This window comes from Mobula birostris, chromosome 1 (assembly GCF_030028105.1).
Source record: "Mobula birostris isolate sMobBir1 chromosome 1, sMobBir1.hap1, whole genome shotgun sequence".
NCBI lineage: Eukaryota > Metazoa > Chordata > Chondrichthyes > Myliobatiformes > Myliobatidae > Mobula > Mobula birostris.
In genome coordinates, this window is record NC_092370.1 from 203,684,113 (window position 1) to 203,699,550 (window position 15,438).

At 40.1% G+C, this 15,438-nt stretch overlaps 2 protein-coding genes across 5 annotated transcripts in view; both read left to right on the plus strand.

The window, feature by feature from the left end:
* Positions 1-3,346, plus strand: part of map4k5 (mitogen-activated protein kinase kinase kinase kinase 5) — a 148,135-nt gene extending 144,789 nt beyond the window's left edge. For all 3 annotated transcript variants that reach the window (XM_072269296.1, XM_072269302.1, XM_072269307.1), the window contains one exon: positions 341-3,346. In XM_072269296.1, the coding sequence (XP_072125397.1) occupies positions 341-428 (88 nt within the window). In that variant the 3' untranslated portion in view covers positions 429-3,346. The remainder of the gene's footprint in view (positions 1-340) is intronic.
* Positions 3,347-5,820: 2,474 nt separating this feature from the next.
* The window catches only part of cdkl1 (cyclin dependent kinase like 1 (CDC2 related kinase)), a 64,078-nt gene continuing 54,460 nt past the window's right edge, over positions 5,821-15,438 (plus strand). For both annotated transcript variants that reach the window (XM_072269318.1, XM_072269326.1), the window contains exon 1: positions 5,821-6,469. In XM_072269318.1, the coding sequence (XP_072125419.1) occupies positions 6,302-6,469 (168 nt within the window). In that variant the 5' untranslated portion in view covers positions 5,821-6,301. The remainder of the gene's footprint in view (positions 6,470-15,438) is intronic.

The following is a 15,438-nucleotide window of genomic DNA, read 5'->3' on the forward strand; positions in this document are numbered from 1 at the left end:
GAGTAGTAAATGATGCAGAAATTTCCAAAGAGAAAATCTGAAAGTTCAGACTTGCTTTATCTCTTGTTAAGGTTAGGTTCACGCGGTACTAATTCAATATATGCCAATTATCTTATATATAACCTATAGACAGGTGGAAAATATGGATTTACCTTTTTCAAGATGTGCATCTTTTTCCACATTTGAAAGAAATAACAGGTTAATTATTTTACAACTGTAGAGGGTGATTGGAAAACTGAACTTCAACAATATTGATTGTAGCCATCATGTTTTAGAAATATCATTACTTTTTATGGCAGCATAAAGCAATAATTGTGGAATTTTGTTTTGTTCATTTCAGAGTTGTAGTTCTAGAAAGTCGACCAACAGATAATCCTATGGCTTACAGCAATCTCTATATCCTAGCTGGCCATGAAAACAGTTACTAAGCAACATCAAGAAACTTAATCACAGGGACTGCTGCTTGAATTGGAGCAAACAGAAAACAGCTTCAAACAATGAAGATTCACTGCTGAGAGAATTATAAAATGGGAGTAGAAGTTGGCCCTGGCCTTGACTAATTGAACTTTTGACTTGTATTCAATTCTATCATGAGATAGATTTCCTAAGAAAGCGAGTAAATTTGGTGGCTAGATGTGGCTTATTAAAATATTCAGCCACTGTGTGGTTTGTCTGTCATATCTAATGTGCTTCATAAAATCCCTGACGAGCTGCAACTTTGTAAACCATAACAAATATATAATTTCTAATTTTACAAAGTGAAAGTAGACAGAAATCTTTGTCAAGTGCCACATTTTCTAATACTTTTCCCAAAGGTCTTGTTTTTTTTTATTTTGTAAATGCCTTGCATCAAAGTTTGATGCTTTATTCTGCCTTTTGTCTGTGTGATCTAAATCTACTTCCAGAATAGTGTAACTATTTTATAGGAATTTTTTTAAGGCATCAGCTGCGGGATTGTACAGCTTTAAAATTTCTGCCATAGTATAACGTTAAACTGAATATTTAAATGCTTTATTTATTAATCTCAGTGGTATTAAAAATTATATTCATGGGGGAAATAGCTAATGATAATTTTTTGTCATGTTTGCATTGCATTGTTTGGGGTTATAAGGGAGAAAGTGTTCTTTCTAAGTTGTTTGTATGCATAAGCACATTGTAGTATTTAATTTAGACTTGAATTCTTATACATTGTACAAAGGCACTATATAAGCACTTTTTTGTACAACTTTTAAATTGGAAGGCTTAGCTGTATAGATGCCACAGTAGTGTTTTTCATGCATTTTAATCTCTTCGTATGTATATTTCAGTTGCTTTTGTATGCATGCATTAATAGTGTATTGATGAAACAGGTGAAAATTAATGACAAATACACGTGTTTGAAAAATCTAGTTAAAATGCTCCTGGCTGTTTTAATCCTAAATGTGTGGGAACCATTACGTTTCGTTACTTACTTTGGAATTGGAATATGGTTTAATATCCAACCTGAGAACATCTTTGGTTATCATTTCAGCTCTACCTCATCTTCTGAATATTATCCTCCTTTTTCTTGACTTCCATCTTGGAATCATTTCAGTGAATTTTTCGTATTTTCATTCTTAAGTATCCTTACTTGTTTAAAATTCAGTAACACTATAGCCAAATAATTTGAATTGATACTTTGTAATAAGCATCTGTAAATAATGTACAATAAAGTATTCAATGCTCTTCTAAATTTGTTTCATATTTGCTTCAAGTGAACTAGCACTAGAAAGCTGTTCTATTTTAATATCACAAGCAGTAGAACATAACATAACTTTGTGTAGAAAAAAGCTTGTGTGAATTTCATTACTGGTTTTTCTACTTTTTCCCTATTGCTGATCTAGCTGTTATACACATTGATGTTTCACCAAAATATTATTTTATAACTTTTGTGGTTTGAATAATTAAGTTTACAAACTGAATTACAAAAATATTTTGCTTGTATTTTTAGTATTCTCACATGCTGTATGAGCTAGTATTGTTACCAATCTGCCACATTGTATATTATTCCTTAAAATGATTGTTTAAAGGATGACATCACATTGTGTTTTGAATGGTAATAAGTTTCTTTGGTGATAATATTCAGATAGATTCTGAGGATAATTATTTTGAGCAGCATTTTGGGGCTCATTTCTATCAATTAAAATATTTATTTTAAGGATCTTATAAGTGTTACGATGCATTTATCGGGAAGATATTTTTTCAGATTTTAAAGATAAATAATTTACTGTTTTCCTACTAATGCTAATTGCTTGGAAGAAATCAAGTTGAGTGTTCTACAAATTTACTCCATTAAAAACAAAAACTGCAAAAAAAAAGGAAAATGGAAGAACAACATTCACAGATATGCACCTTTGTTTTCTCCAGCTAATCATTATCCCTATATCACCTCAGTGTAAATTTTAAAAACTGTCAATTTTATATTTGGATTAATTTAAGCTAAGATTTGTGCCATCAATAAAGTACTATAAAATGAAAAATATTGAACTGCTTTTTCCTGCCAAGATAATTTTTTTGTGTGATGTTACATGTTGAATTTAAATTAAATGAGGATGTCTTTTGTTTTAGAAATGCTGTGAATGTCAATGCATTTGAATCTTTTGAATATCATACACGCTTCATAATGTTTGTATATACGTTAACTAAAATATGCTGATTTAAGGAAATCAGGTCAGGATATTTAACCATCAGGAAAGTACAAGTAGAGTTTTTTAAACAAATAAGGATTAGCAAATGATTTTCCCAGTTCCTGCTCTCCTTAAAAAGGCTGCCTTAAGAGTTTAAAGATGTTGCTTGAGATACTCTATATGTGCAGCTCTGTATGACACAATGCAACTTGCATGGTTCCTGTTTGTAATGGTTACTGCCTTGGACTGGACTATAATTGTTCGACTGGTTTCAAGAGCATGACCTCATTATATTGTAATTTACTGTGATAAAATATTAATGCAAGATCAAAAGCTGTTGTTGAAATTGAAAAAGGATTTGCATATATTTAGTGCCTTTTATGCCTTTGGCTGTAAACCACTTTGGTGTGACCCAATGAAGGTCTTTTTGAAACACATATTGTTGTAATGAAGGATGCATTAGAACCAAATTGTACATAGTGAACTTTCACTATTATTGGGATAATGGCAAATTACACCCTTAGAATAGAGGTTTGGAAGGGTCACGAAAGATGAAGACTGCCCAGCATCTTATTCTGATTTGCAAATGTTCACATTAAAAAGCTAATGCTAAGCCTTTGACCATCCATTCTATCATTTGCCATTGGATACCTTGCATTTTACCCCTATATTCCTTCTGATGTCAAAAATAGATTTAAAAATGTGCATCTGAGTTGAATAAAGTTATACTATTGGTTGCTCCCAGCATTCGTTTATGTTGCCTGTTATGACTGCCCTGAAGCTGCTACATGATCAGCCTGGCAATCACCAACTCTACATCAGTCTAATTTCCATGACACCAGGAGTATCCTGACCTAGTTTTTAATCAGCCAGCTATCTCTCCATCTTTGAAAGCTGCAATTATCAATTGCTCCTTTCTGTTGTCACTCTACTTTTCCACCTCCATTCTCCCCACACAATTAAAAGCCCTTGAGTTGCTTCAGTTTCACCAGAACATCAAGGTCATCCTAAATGGTCACCAATCTCCTACATAAATAAATTATAATACAGACGGCACATGATTCTTTTCTCTCTTTCCAAACTAACTAGCAGATCTCTCAATGTCTTTGTTCCTACCAGACTGAACAGTCCTGGTGTACATCAGGGACCATTCCATGACTTAGATATATTTGTATATATCAAATAACTACATTATCCACAAAGATCAGATCAGGTTGTATAGACATTTCTGATAGCAACTTTAACTATCTACAACCATCTTTGGTACTACTTTGTGTAAATGCAACAGCTACAGCCCAAAACGGTGACACTACTTTTTTTTGCACAGATGCTGCTTGGCATGCTGAGTTCCTGCAGCATTTTGTGTGTGCCTCAAGAACTTGGTCCTTCAGTGTAACCAGCATATTTTCATTCTATCTCAATCTGAGCCATTCCTATTCCCCAAAACTAATCTTGCTAGGGATGATTTTCACTACAATATTACAGGAATGCTGCACTGAAAGATGCAATGAGTTTAAATTGGCTCTCCTGTGTTCTTCAGCTGAATGTTTAAAAAAAAATTCACTTCAAAACATATCGAAAATTCCCTATTCCTTAGTGTTATTCTTCTACTAAAATGAAAATATGGGCTGTTTTTTTTTTAATTTCCATTTGCCCTTCAGAGTAAGTCGCCCTTAAGCAAGCTGTTACACTGCAGTTACTAATGGTATCAAAAGCAGGAAAAATCCAAAATTAAAGTGCTGTAGGTTCTGAAAATCTGAAGTAAAACAAAACGTAAGAATCAAGATCAAGTTAGATCTGGCAGCACTTGTAGAGAAATAAATAGATGCTTCTTTGAACTTTTATCAAAGGTGGGAAAAGTTGGAGAAAATGAAGGGTTTTAAATTGTAGAGATAGTGAGATTCAGCACAAGGAAAATTTTGTGACAAGGTTGAGAGCACGAGATTTAATATGCAAATAATGGTGGATATTTCTGAAAGAGGGTGGTAAAGAGTGAAAAACAGTAATGTGCATGTCTGAAGGCATAGTAAATATAAAATGAATGAAAATTTACCAGAAGGGCATGGGGGGGGGGCACTTTCTTGGAGATTGATAAGAACCAGAACCTCAACTGGACCAACCACAGAAATACTGAAACTTCACGAGCTGGTCAGAGACTGTTAATCCTGTGACAAATGACGCATCGGACAGACAAGCCTTTCCAAAGTACAAGTAAAGAGCATGATGGAATTAACATTCCACTTGCATGAATGTGCAACATTATCTGGAAAAAAATGTGTGATTGACAACGCTTCAATCACTCTAGACATTCAGCACAAAATCATACACTATCCTGCATGGAAATATGCACTGTTCCTGGTCATCAATCAGAATTTCCAACCCAATAACAGTGTGAATACTTTCACCAGAAGTAATGCAGTCTGTTACAAAGATGGGTAGTAAATGTTAGCCTTCTTGCCAATATTTAATGGTAAATCTCAGTATTCCAAACTAACTCACTTTTTTTTCTGCTGGCAGGACACTAATCCATGCCTATGTTCGCCTGAAATTTGTCTATCCGATGCTTTTCCAGCATCCTTGTACCTTCCATTTAACCTTACTTCAAATTTTTCAGTCTTTCACTCCTGGCGTGCTACGTTGACCTAGTATTTCTTTTCTTACTAATCTACATTCGGTCTTAGTTAATATCTAATTATTCTCTGTTGTCTTGCATCTCTGAATATCCATAACCGCATCCGACCCTGATCTATAGTCCATTGATCTATCTTCCAATACTGCGGTTGAGCATCCCAATATAAACTGCTATATCTTTGCTTTGGCCCTGGACTCTGACAGTCCTTCCCTAAATGTCTCCTTCCATTACCTTCCTCCGTTAAAATGCTTCTTAGAATATACTGCTTTGCTCGAGTTTCTGTTCAACAATCTTATATAAATATTATAGATGACAAGTGTTCTATACTACACTTGATTCTCTTCCCCACGTATCAGAAAATATTCAACTTTACAAATACTCCTATTTACATTAATGAACTGTGAAATCTCCTCGGTGACTACCTGCTACAATGATATTCTGAAGGTGAGACGGTCCCGCCCCAGCCAGTGCGATTGGCGGTTCCCTCTCCAGCCGCCGAGCTTCAGCTTCGCCCCGGTTGAAGCGTAGTTGCGTAAAGATCCCCTCCGTGTGCAGTTGTCCGCGCGTAAGGGAGGGTATCGGTGACCATCGCAGGAGCTCGGCATCGACAGCTTGCAGTCGGGAACTGAGTTGGATTAAGTCGAGCGGAGTTGAGTGAAGTGGGCGGTGGGTTGGCTGATGGTGGATTCCTTGAGCTGGACTGACTTCACCCGACTGCGCTGACAGGAGTTAGGGTGGGCTGGACTGAGCTGTACCGGGTTGCATGGTGCTGGGCTCTTTTTGTGTTGGGCATTTTGTCGGCAACAACGCTCGGGTGGCGAGAAGCAGTGTCCGGCGGGGACGGAGGGTCCTGGATTGCTGCGTCGCTCCGCACCCAAGCGCCCTTCGCGGACAGCGGGCCCGAGCATTGGCCCCGCTGGTCCTTGGACCATTTCAGCGGGGTCGTTGCTGACCCCCAGATTTCTTCAAGCGTGCAGGGTGAACACGCCATTTTTGTGAGGTGCTCGGGAGGTAAACAGCCGTGATGGAGAAATACGACAAAATCGCGAAAATCGGAGAAGGCTCTTACGGCGTGGTGTTCAAATGCAGGAATAAAGTCAGCGGACAGATAGTGGCTATTAAGAAGTTCGTGGAGTCTGAGGATGATCCCGTTATCAAGAAAATCGCCATGCGCGAGATCGGGTTGCTAAAGGTAAAACGGGCATTTCGATCACTAACTTTCCTTCTGTTCCCCCCCCCCCTTTAACATCGACAGAGTGCGGTTGGTTATTTGGGATTCAGGCATTCCCCGTCCTGGTACGGGTTGGCCATGAGTCGCCCATCTAGTATCAGCGTGGAGTTCGCTCGGCTGACATTAGTCTCTGGTTATGTTGGTTACATTTGGCCCGCAGCTTGGTGAGCGAGCGATGCTGCGGCATCAGCTGGGACCACGTCTGATGAGTAAATTCAGGGAGATGCCGCAACTTGCCAAAGCGCACCTGACCCCGCTCTTTGTGTGCGGCCAGCTGCTCACAGCCATAATGGTGTTAGCGATTATGGATCGCAGACCCTGCCCATTCTCATTCCAGTCGAAAGTGTATCCTTGAGTCACAGGATCTGTCTGCAAGGTGTGTGACCACTCAACTCACAGTGTGTGTGTTATCTGTTTCAGTTCAAAAATCAAAAGTAGTGCATGTTTCCCCACAGGACCCCAAACGACTATTGCAGAACTGGGATCGCGCTGCGAACTGCGTGAGGAAAATCACCCGCCCAACATGCTACTTTTGTTCAGGTTTAATCCATTAATCACAGCCTTCTTTGATAATGCATTCCCGTTGCCGGAATGAACATTTTAATTGGGGTCTACAGCAAATTAATTATTACACTTGTAAATTGTCATTCCTTCAATGTCCAACAGTTAAATTGATTGGTCTCAGTTATAGATTTTTCTTGAACATTTGCAAGAATGAATATTACACTTTTCATATATTGAAACTATTGACAAATATTTTTGTGATGTACCTACATGGGAATGTCCAAGTTCACACAAATAGCAGTGACTTGAATTGCAGGTCTTTCTCACAGATGATTGAGGAATATATCTTGTGCGGTATATCAAGGGAATTCCTCTACTCTTGTCCAATAGTATCAAGGGAAATTTTGCATTCAACTGACTGAGTCATGTTTAATCTGAAAAATGGCAAGTGATTCCCCCCCCTCCATTAAGAGGAACAGCTGTGTGGAGTGGGTGTTGTGTTGCAAATGTTGTCCATACCAAGAAGATGCCTCATCTGTTCATGTGTGAAGAAATAGGAATTTGTGAATTCTGTAAAGGCGAAATTTTGTACCTGCAAAACTGTATTGTGGTAGTCACCTTTAGTCCCCCAGGACGACACTCAAATGTAGGTTAGACAATCTCTTTGTTCTGGGTCCTGGAGATATAGCTTTGCCACATAAACTAGGAAATCAGCTTTGTGCTATGAATTCCTTCTTGTGAAAGCTCTTACTCGGTCTGGATTATGTAGCCGATCAGTACACCTGGTGTGTAACAGTGTACTTGGAAATTTTACGTCATGTGGAGGGTAGTCGTATCTGATGAGGAAACTGGTTAAAAACTGCAGAGAAACATTACCTGTAAGTTCATATGAGAACACGCTCATATATCCAGGGATTAGTGGCTTACATGATTAGGTTACTGATGGGTAAAGAGAACTTGCTAAAGCTGAATAGCAGAAACATCACCAACGAGCCGGATATGAGTGCAAAGCGTGAGGACACTTGTGGGGAGCTGCTGGTACCTACTGCCCATTTAGCTCAGTCTTAGAGTTCTGTTTATTAGGCTTTAAGTGGCCAGTATTAACAATATTTTATGGTAGACAGGTGGATACGTTTGGGATCAATGTGACTGCATAGCCTGTAGATGCTGGAAATCTGAATTAAAAATGAAAGTTGCTGGAAGCATTAAACATCTCTGCAACATATAGAAACAGAGAAACAGTTAATAAAAACTCATCAATCCAAAATGCCAACTCTGTTTCTTTCTGATGTGCTGAGCATCTCCGCCATTGCTTTTTATTCAGTACAGTTAGATATTTGACTGTGGAGATGTGCAGCCAAGTTAACCTCCTGTAGCACATTTGGTAATTCGTTACTCGGGGCTGGTGGGTTCACTGTAACCTTGCGGGTGTGGTTAGAACTTGCTGACCAGTGTGCCACTAATGCAATTTGGTACATTCAGTGGAGGCAGTGATGTTACCCACATGGCTCCAGATAGCTCTTCTTGTTAAAAGTATTAAGTGGTATGTTTTTGACAGCATAGGAGATGGGACTGCATGAATTTACCTGGTTAAGGACTAGTAATATTCAGTGCATAATTCAGAGTACATGACTGCTTTGCCAACTATGCCTGCACTTTCTCGATTTGGGCAAGAGCAGTTGACCTCCCAGCAAAATGGTTCATAGTTTGAGTGAGCTAGGGATTTTCTGTTTGGAGTGAGGGGAGGATAGGAGGTGATTTGATAGAGGTGTACAAGAGCATAAGAGGCATAGATAGAATGGACAGTCAGAGACTTTTTCCCAGGGTGGAACTGACTAATATGAGGGTGCAAAACTGTAAGGTGTTAGGAGGAACATATAGTGAAATGTCAGAAGTAAGTTTGTTAGATGGAGAGTGGTGAGTTTGTGGAATGCATTGCCTGGGGTGGGGTGACAGATGCATTTGCGACATTTTAAGATACTCTTAGATGGGCATATGGATGATAGAAAAATGGAGAGCTATGTCGGAGAGAAAGGTTAGATTGATCTTAGAGTAGGTTAAAAGATCGGCACAACATTGTGGGCCGAAAGGCCTGTATAGGCTGTAGTGTTCTGTTCATTTCCAGATAAATAGAAAAGTTACTGCTCTTTGTTTCAAAACTCCTAAATATAATATTTGGTTTGCAGCAAAAACAAAATTTGTACCACAATTGATATCCATGAATCAAGACAACTATCTTCCCCCCGCCCCCCCGCTTTCCGCAGGGATCGCTCCCTACGCGACTCCCTTGTCCACTCGTCCCCCCCATCCCTCCCCACTGATCTCCCTCCTGGCACTTATCCTTGTAAGCGGAACAAGTGCTACACATGCCCTTACACTTCCTCCCTCACCACCATTCAGGGCCCCAGACAGTCCTTCCAGGTGAGGCGACACTTCACCTGTGAGTCGGCTGCGGTGATATACTGTGTCCGGTGCTCCCGATGTGGCCTTTTATATATTGGCGAGACCCGACGCAGACTGGGAGATCATTTTGCTGAACACCTACGCTCTGTCCGCCAGAGAAAGCAGGAGCTCACACATTTTAATTCCACATCCCATTCCCATTCTGACATGTCTATCCACGGCCTCCTCTACTGTAAAGATGAAGCCACACTCAGGTTGGAGGAACAACACCTTATATTCCATCTGGGTAGCCTCCAACCTGATGGCATGAACATTGACTTCTCTAACTTCCGCTAATGCCCCACATCCCTCTTGTACCCCATCCGTTATTTATTTATATACACACATTCTTTCTCTCTCTCTCTCCTTTTTCTCCCTCTGTCCCTCTGACTATCCCCCTTGCCCATCCTCTGGGTTTTACCCCCCTCCCCCTTTTCCTTCTCCCTGGGCCTCCTGTCCCATGATCCTCTCATATCCCTTTTGCCAATCAACTGTCCAGCTCTTGGCTCCATCCCTCCCCCTCCCACTTTCAAATCTCTTACTAGCTCTTCCTTCAGTTAGTCCTGACGAAGGGTCTCGGCCGGAAACGTCGACTGTACCTCTTCCTAGAGATGCTGCCTGGCCTGCTGCGTTCACCAGCAACTTTGATGTGTGTAACTATTGTTTATATTAGAGATTAAATTTTACAACTGTAATCATTGACTTGCTGTAGCACCTAATCATAAGATCTGCTTTAGTAACAAGAATGAAGAAATATTTAAATATTTTCCCCTTGCACCTTTTAATAGTTTAATATCAATTGCAGTTGACTGCAGTAGAGTCATATACAGTAACTAAGAGACTGGATGGAGGCACACATTTTCTAAAAATATCTTTATTTACTGTATTTCAACACTCATCAGAACTGCTATTCGGAAGGTGGTGATGGGTCACCACCTTGAGTCGTTCTGGTGATGATATTTACATGGTGCTATTGCGTTGCAAGTTTGAGCATTTAGATCAGTGATAATGAAGAAGTGCTGATACATTTCTAAGTCAGGATGGTGTGCAACTTGGAGGTGAATATGCAGGTGATGGTCATACCATGCATCTACTCAGCTTAGTATTCGAGGTTGCAGATTCAGAAAGTGCTGTGTTGGTAGTGCAGTGCATTTTGTATATGGTGCACACTACAGCCAGCGAGCATCTGTGGAGCAGGGAATGCACATTCAGAATTAGGAATGAGGTTCCATGCAAATGGGCTGCTCTGTCCTGGATGACATCGAGCTTCTTTGATATTGTTTGATTTGCATTTTTCAGACAAATTGGGGGTGTTCAAACTTGCAGATGGTGGGACTTGGGTGTCAGAAGGCAAGTGGCTTCCACGAGTATATCCAAGCCTCTGATCTGCCGTGTAACTGTGGTATTTATGTAGTTGGTCCCACTAAGTTTCAGGTCAGTAGCTGTTGATGATAAGGTGCTCATGATGGTAGTGGTACTGATTGACAGTGGAAGATAGTTAGGTTTTCGCTTTCGGAGCTCGTCAATGCCTTGGCACAGAAGAAATAAAAGCAGTGTAGGTCATCTGGTCCTTCAGCCTGCTCTGCCCTTCATTAACATTATGACTGATAGTTGTCATTTTCGAAGACTATCCCCACATCCCTTGATTCCCTTTTGAATTTCAAACTAAATAAACAGATATTTACAAGTCTGTCTTTTCAATGAAGACAGTAACTGAACCTCCATAATTCTCTGGGTAGAAAGTTCCAAAGGTTGATTATCTTTGGAATGAAGACAGTTCCCTTCACTTCAGTCCAAACAGCCTGCCTTTCATCCTAGACTGTGTGTCCTGCCCCTCAGTCAGGGAATACATTTCCCCTGCATCTAGCATGACATGCCTTTTCAAAATTTTGTGCTGTAAGGAAATCTCTTATTCTTCCAAACCATAAAGAGAAGATAGGTCAAAGCTATGCAATTTCTCCTCATATGGCAAACTTGACATCCTTGGAATTGTTCTGTTGAATCTTGGCTGCACTCCCTCTATGGCGACTAAGGAGACCAAAACTATACACAATACTCCAAGCACTTTTATGTTACCTGCCACTTATGAGCCTATTTCTTATGTCGACTATGTTCTACAGTTTGGGGGCATGAATTGCCTCAATTACTGGGGAGCTGCAGACACAGCTGGACATTGCACAATCATCACTGAATACTCCACTTGCAAACTTATGAACAAAGGTCAAAAGCAAAGTTATTGCCACATACAAGAACGTGTAGGCACAGGTGCATGAAAAGCTTACTTGCTGGTAGCATCATATAAGCTGCATTTACAACAAAACTATAAATTATATGCATTTTTTACAAGAAAGAATGCAATTAGAACAAAAAATATATGAAGGGTAATTGAGTGCAAAGTGAACAAAGTGGTTATAGTGTTGCTAAACTGCAGTGATTAGGGTGTGTAGGTTGATTCAAGAACCAAACAGTTGAAGGAAAGCAGATGTTCTTAACCCTGGCAGTGTGGAGCTTCAAGCTTCTGTACCTGTTGCCCAGTGGTAGCTCTGGGAAGATGGAATGGTGGGGATCTTTGATGATATCTTATTAGGAAAGGTTAGGACTTTGCTCTTTGGAGTGAAGGAAGATGAGAGGTGTCAGTGATAGAGCTGTATAAGATTATGAGACGCATATAAAAAGTGGACAGTCTGCATCTTTTCCCCAGGATGGCAATCCCAGTACCAGAGGACATCCATTTAAGGTGAGTGGAGGAAAGTTTGGGGGAGAGGTCAGAGGTAGGATATTTACAACAGAGTGATTGGTGTCTGGAGCACACTGCCAGGTGTGGTGGTAGAGACTAATACAGTAGGGCATTTAAAAGACTCTTAGACTTTAAGAAAAATAGAAGGTTGTGGGCTGTGTAGGAGGGAACGGTTAGACTGTAGGTCAGCACAACATTGTGGGCTGAAGGGTGTATTGTTCAATGTTCCATGACGATGTTACCTACTTGAAGCAGTAACTACTGTCGATACTATTTGTCATGGAGAGGGACGTGCCTGTGATGTACAGTGCTGAGTCCACGACTGTCTGCTTCTTTTATTCCTGCTCATTTGAATTGCTGTATCAGATGATGATAGGACCAGTCATCATACTTTCAATAGTATAATTGTAGAAGTTTTTAAAAGTGTATGCTGACAAACTGAACCTCCTTAAGCTCCCAAGAAAGTAAAAACTGGCACACCTTCCTTGTGATTGCATATATATGCTGACCCAGAAGAGATTTGTTAACACTCAAGAATTTAAAGCCACCGACTTGCATCACTGCTGATTTCCCAGTGTAAGCCAGTGCATGATCACCCTCCTTTCCCTTGCTGAAATCAACAACTGGCTCTTTAGTTTTTCTGATGTTGGGCAAGAGGTTGGTGGTTGGGTCGTATTAGCTGAATTGAATTTGAACTTTTTCCATTGAACTCTGTGAGCAGGTGTCCACCTCCTCTCATAAATAACTGTTCTGGTCAGTTTAGCTAAAGGCACAGCTAGTTCTGCAAAGTTAGGATGTTGTCTGGTCCCAACAAAGCTGCTGTGTCCAGTGCTCACAGCCTTTTTTTTAAAGTTACACGGAGTGAACTGAAGCGGAGGTGGATCGTCAAACTAGCACTTCTGACTGAACGTGGTTGTGAATGCTTCACCCTTGTCTTTATTGTCCGTCACTGTTGGCGATGGGAATGCCCATGAAGTCAGCAAGGTGAGCAAATTGGAGAGGAGCCTTTAAGAGGTGACGTTTCCATGCTGCCGCTGCTTGTAACCTTCATGGTGTTCAAGTGGTATTGCTGAAGTAGTCCTGGTGAATAATTGAAGTGCTTTCTGTAAATAGCACACACTGTAGTCATTGTTCAGAAATAGTGGAGCAAATGATTACAGACAACCCCCAGGTTACACCTGCTTGACTTATGGACACCATAACATATGAATGAGCTCCTGTAATATTCAATTCACAAGTCTAATGTATATGTATATACATTCATTCCTACAAACAATAGAACTAGTTATCCCTTTCTCTACTTGTAGATTTTTATAAACAGTTTTACTTGTTTTTGATGCTATTCATTATAATCCTGCAGAGATATGGTTACCATATCAAGCGATTCTGAGCATTTTCTGACTTGCAAACAAAATTGACTTACAGATGTCAGTAAAAATGAAATCCATTTATTTATTGTCCAGAGTGATGCTTTGTACCCAAACCCTGCTGTATTTAGCCTGGCTGATAGGTTGGAAATCAAGCAAAATTCTGTTTTTCTTTAATGGCGTCGGGTGTTTGAGTGGTGTTGCAGCACACAAGTAGGCATGTGGAGAATATTCCGTTACAAAGGATGATAGTAGAAAGTTTTCAGAGAGCCAGATGTTCACTCATTTAAGAATATCCAGCCTCTGACCTGTGTTTGAAAACAGAGTATTTCCTGCACCTGCATTCTTTGTCTTTTTAGGTGAAGGTCATGGATTTGGGAGTTCCTTTTGAATCAGTTTTGGCGAGTTTCTGTAATTCGATTTCAATATTCAGGGTGGCCTATAGGGAGTCAATGTGGCGAGTTACTTTGACCTTGCTAGAGTGAAGCCTCTGGAGAGTTGTTGGAGCTGCACACTTCCAGGGCAGTGAATGATATACTGTCATACTTGCAAGTTATGCCTTTTTGGTGTGAGATAAGCTTCATGGAATCAGGAGGTGCAGAAAAAGTAGCTGAGTAACCAAATTCTGACTTGCTCTTGTTGCTACATCATTTATGTAGCTTGTCTATTTGACTCCTAATCAGCGATGAGGATATTGCATTGGTACGTAGCACTGGATATTACCATTTGCAGTTTCTTCATGATCCATTGTCCTTCTAGCAAGGGCACACACCCTAAGAGCACCAGCCACATAAGTACCATTGGCTGTGATGGCACAGGATGGCAAGGGGTGGCGATTAGACTCTTGTTGGATTCAGTGGAAATATCACTTGCTGTTTTGTCCTGACTGTGTTGCAGATTCTGATGCAAACAAGCCTGGTCTGCCTTATTTCCTGAGGAATTTTGTGATCATGAACAAACATCCCTAATTCTTCAGTGATGGGGGGAAGCAACAGAAAATGTTAAGCTCAAGGCATTGTAAATATACTTGTCCTCAGGATACTGCACACTCTGGTGATACTCGTTTTCATTAAAACTTGTTTAAGATTAAGAAAGAAATCGTGAAAGCTTAAAATTTCCAGAGGTACTAATTGCACACAGAGCTATTTGCTATAGTAAGTTATGCAGATCTTCCCAAACCAGACAGACGTACACACTTGATGATAGACAGAACAGTCCAGCTGAACCATTGACCTCTAGTTCACTGAACTCCAGCCCTAGAGTGCTGGCATGGATACTGAGCTTTCCATATGGCTCAGCATTCCGGTGCTAATTTCTATCCCTGTTCTATTTAAAGGATCTGTTTCCAATCAATCTAGATTTCAAACTAACTCTACACAAAGGAGGGGCTTTAGGACATGAGGCCAAAAATGCCTTATGCTTTATAAGCTGGTTCCTTTGAAAAATATGGATAATTGGCTTGTCTATCATCAAGTGTGTACATCTGTCTGGTTTGAGAAGATCTGCATAACTTACTATATCCAAGGTCTAGCAAGTAACCCTGTGTGCAATTAGTACCTCTGGAAATTACATGCAGTACGTGAGTACAGTTCCAATTTGTCTAAAGAAAGAAACAAATCAGGACTGAATCTGAATATGTGGGAATCAAGTTTGCTAGATAACCAACATTGATCACAGAAGGATTTCAATAGGATGTTTTCCTAGGGAGATAAAATCTAATTCATTTGCACAAGAAAATCTGCAGATGCTAGAAATCCAAAGCAACACACACACACACACACAAAATGCTGGAGGAACACAGCAGGCCAGGCAGCGTCTATGGAAATGAGTAAACAGTTGATGTTTTGGGGCAAGACCCTTCATCAGGACAGAATTTAAGA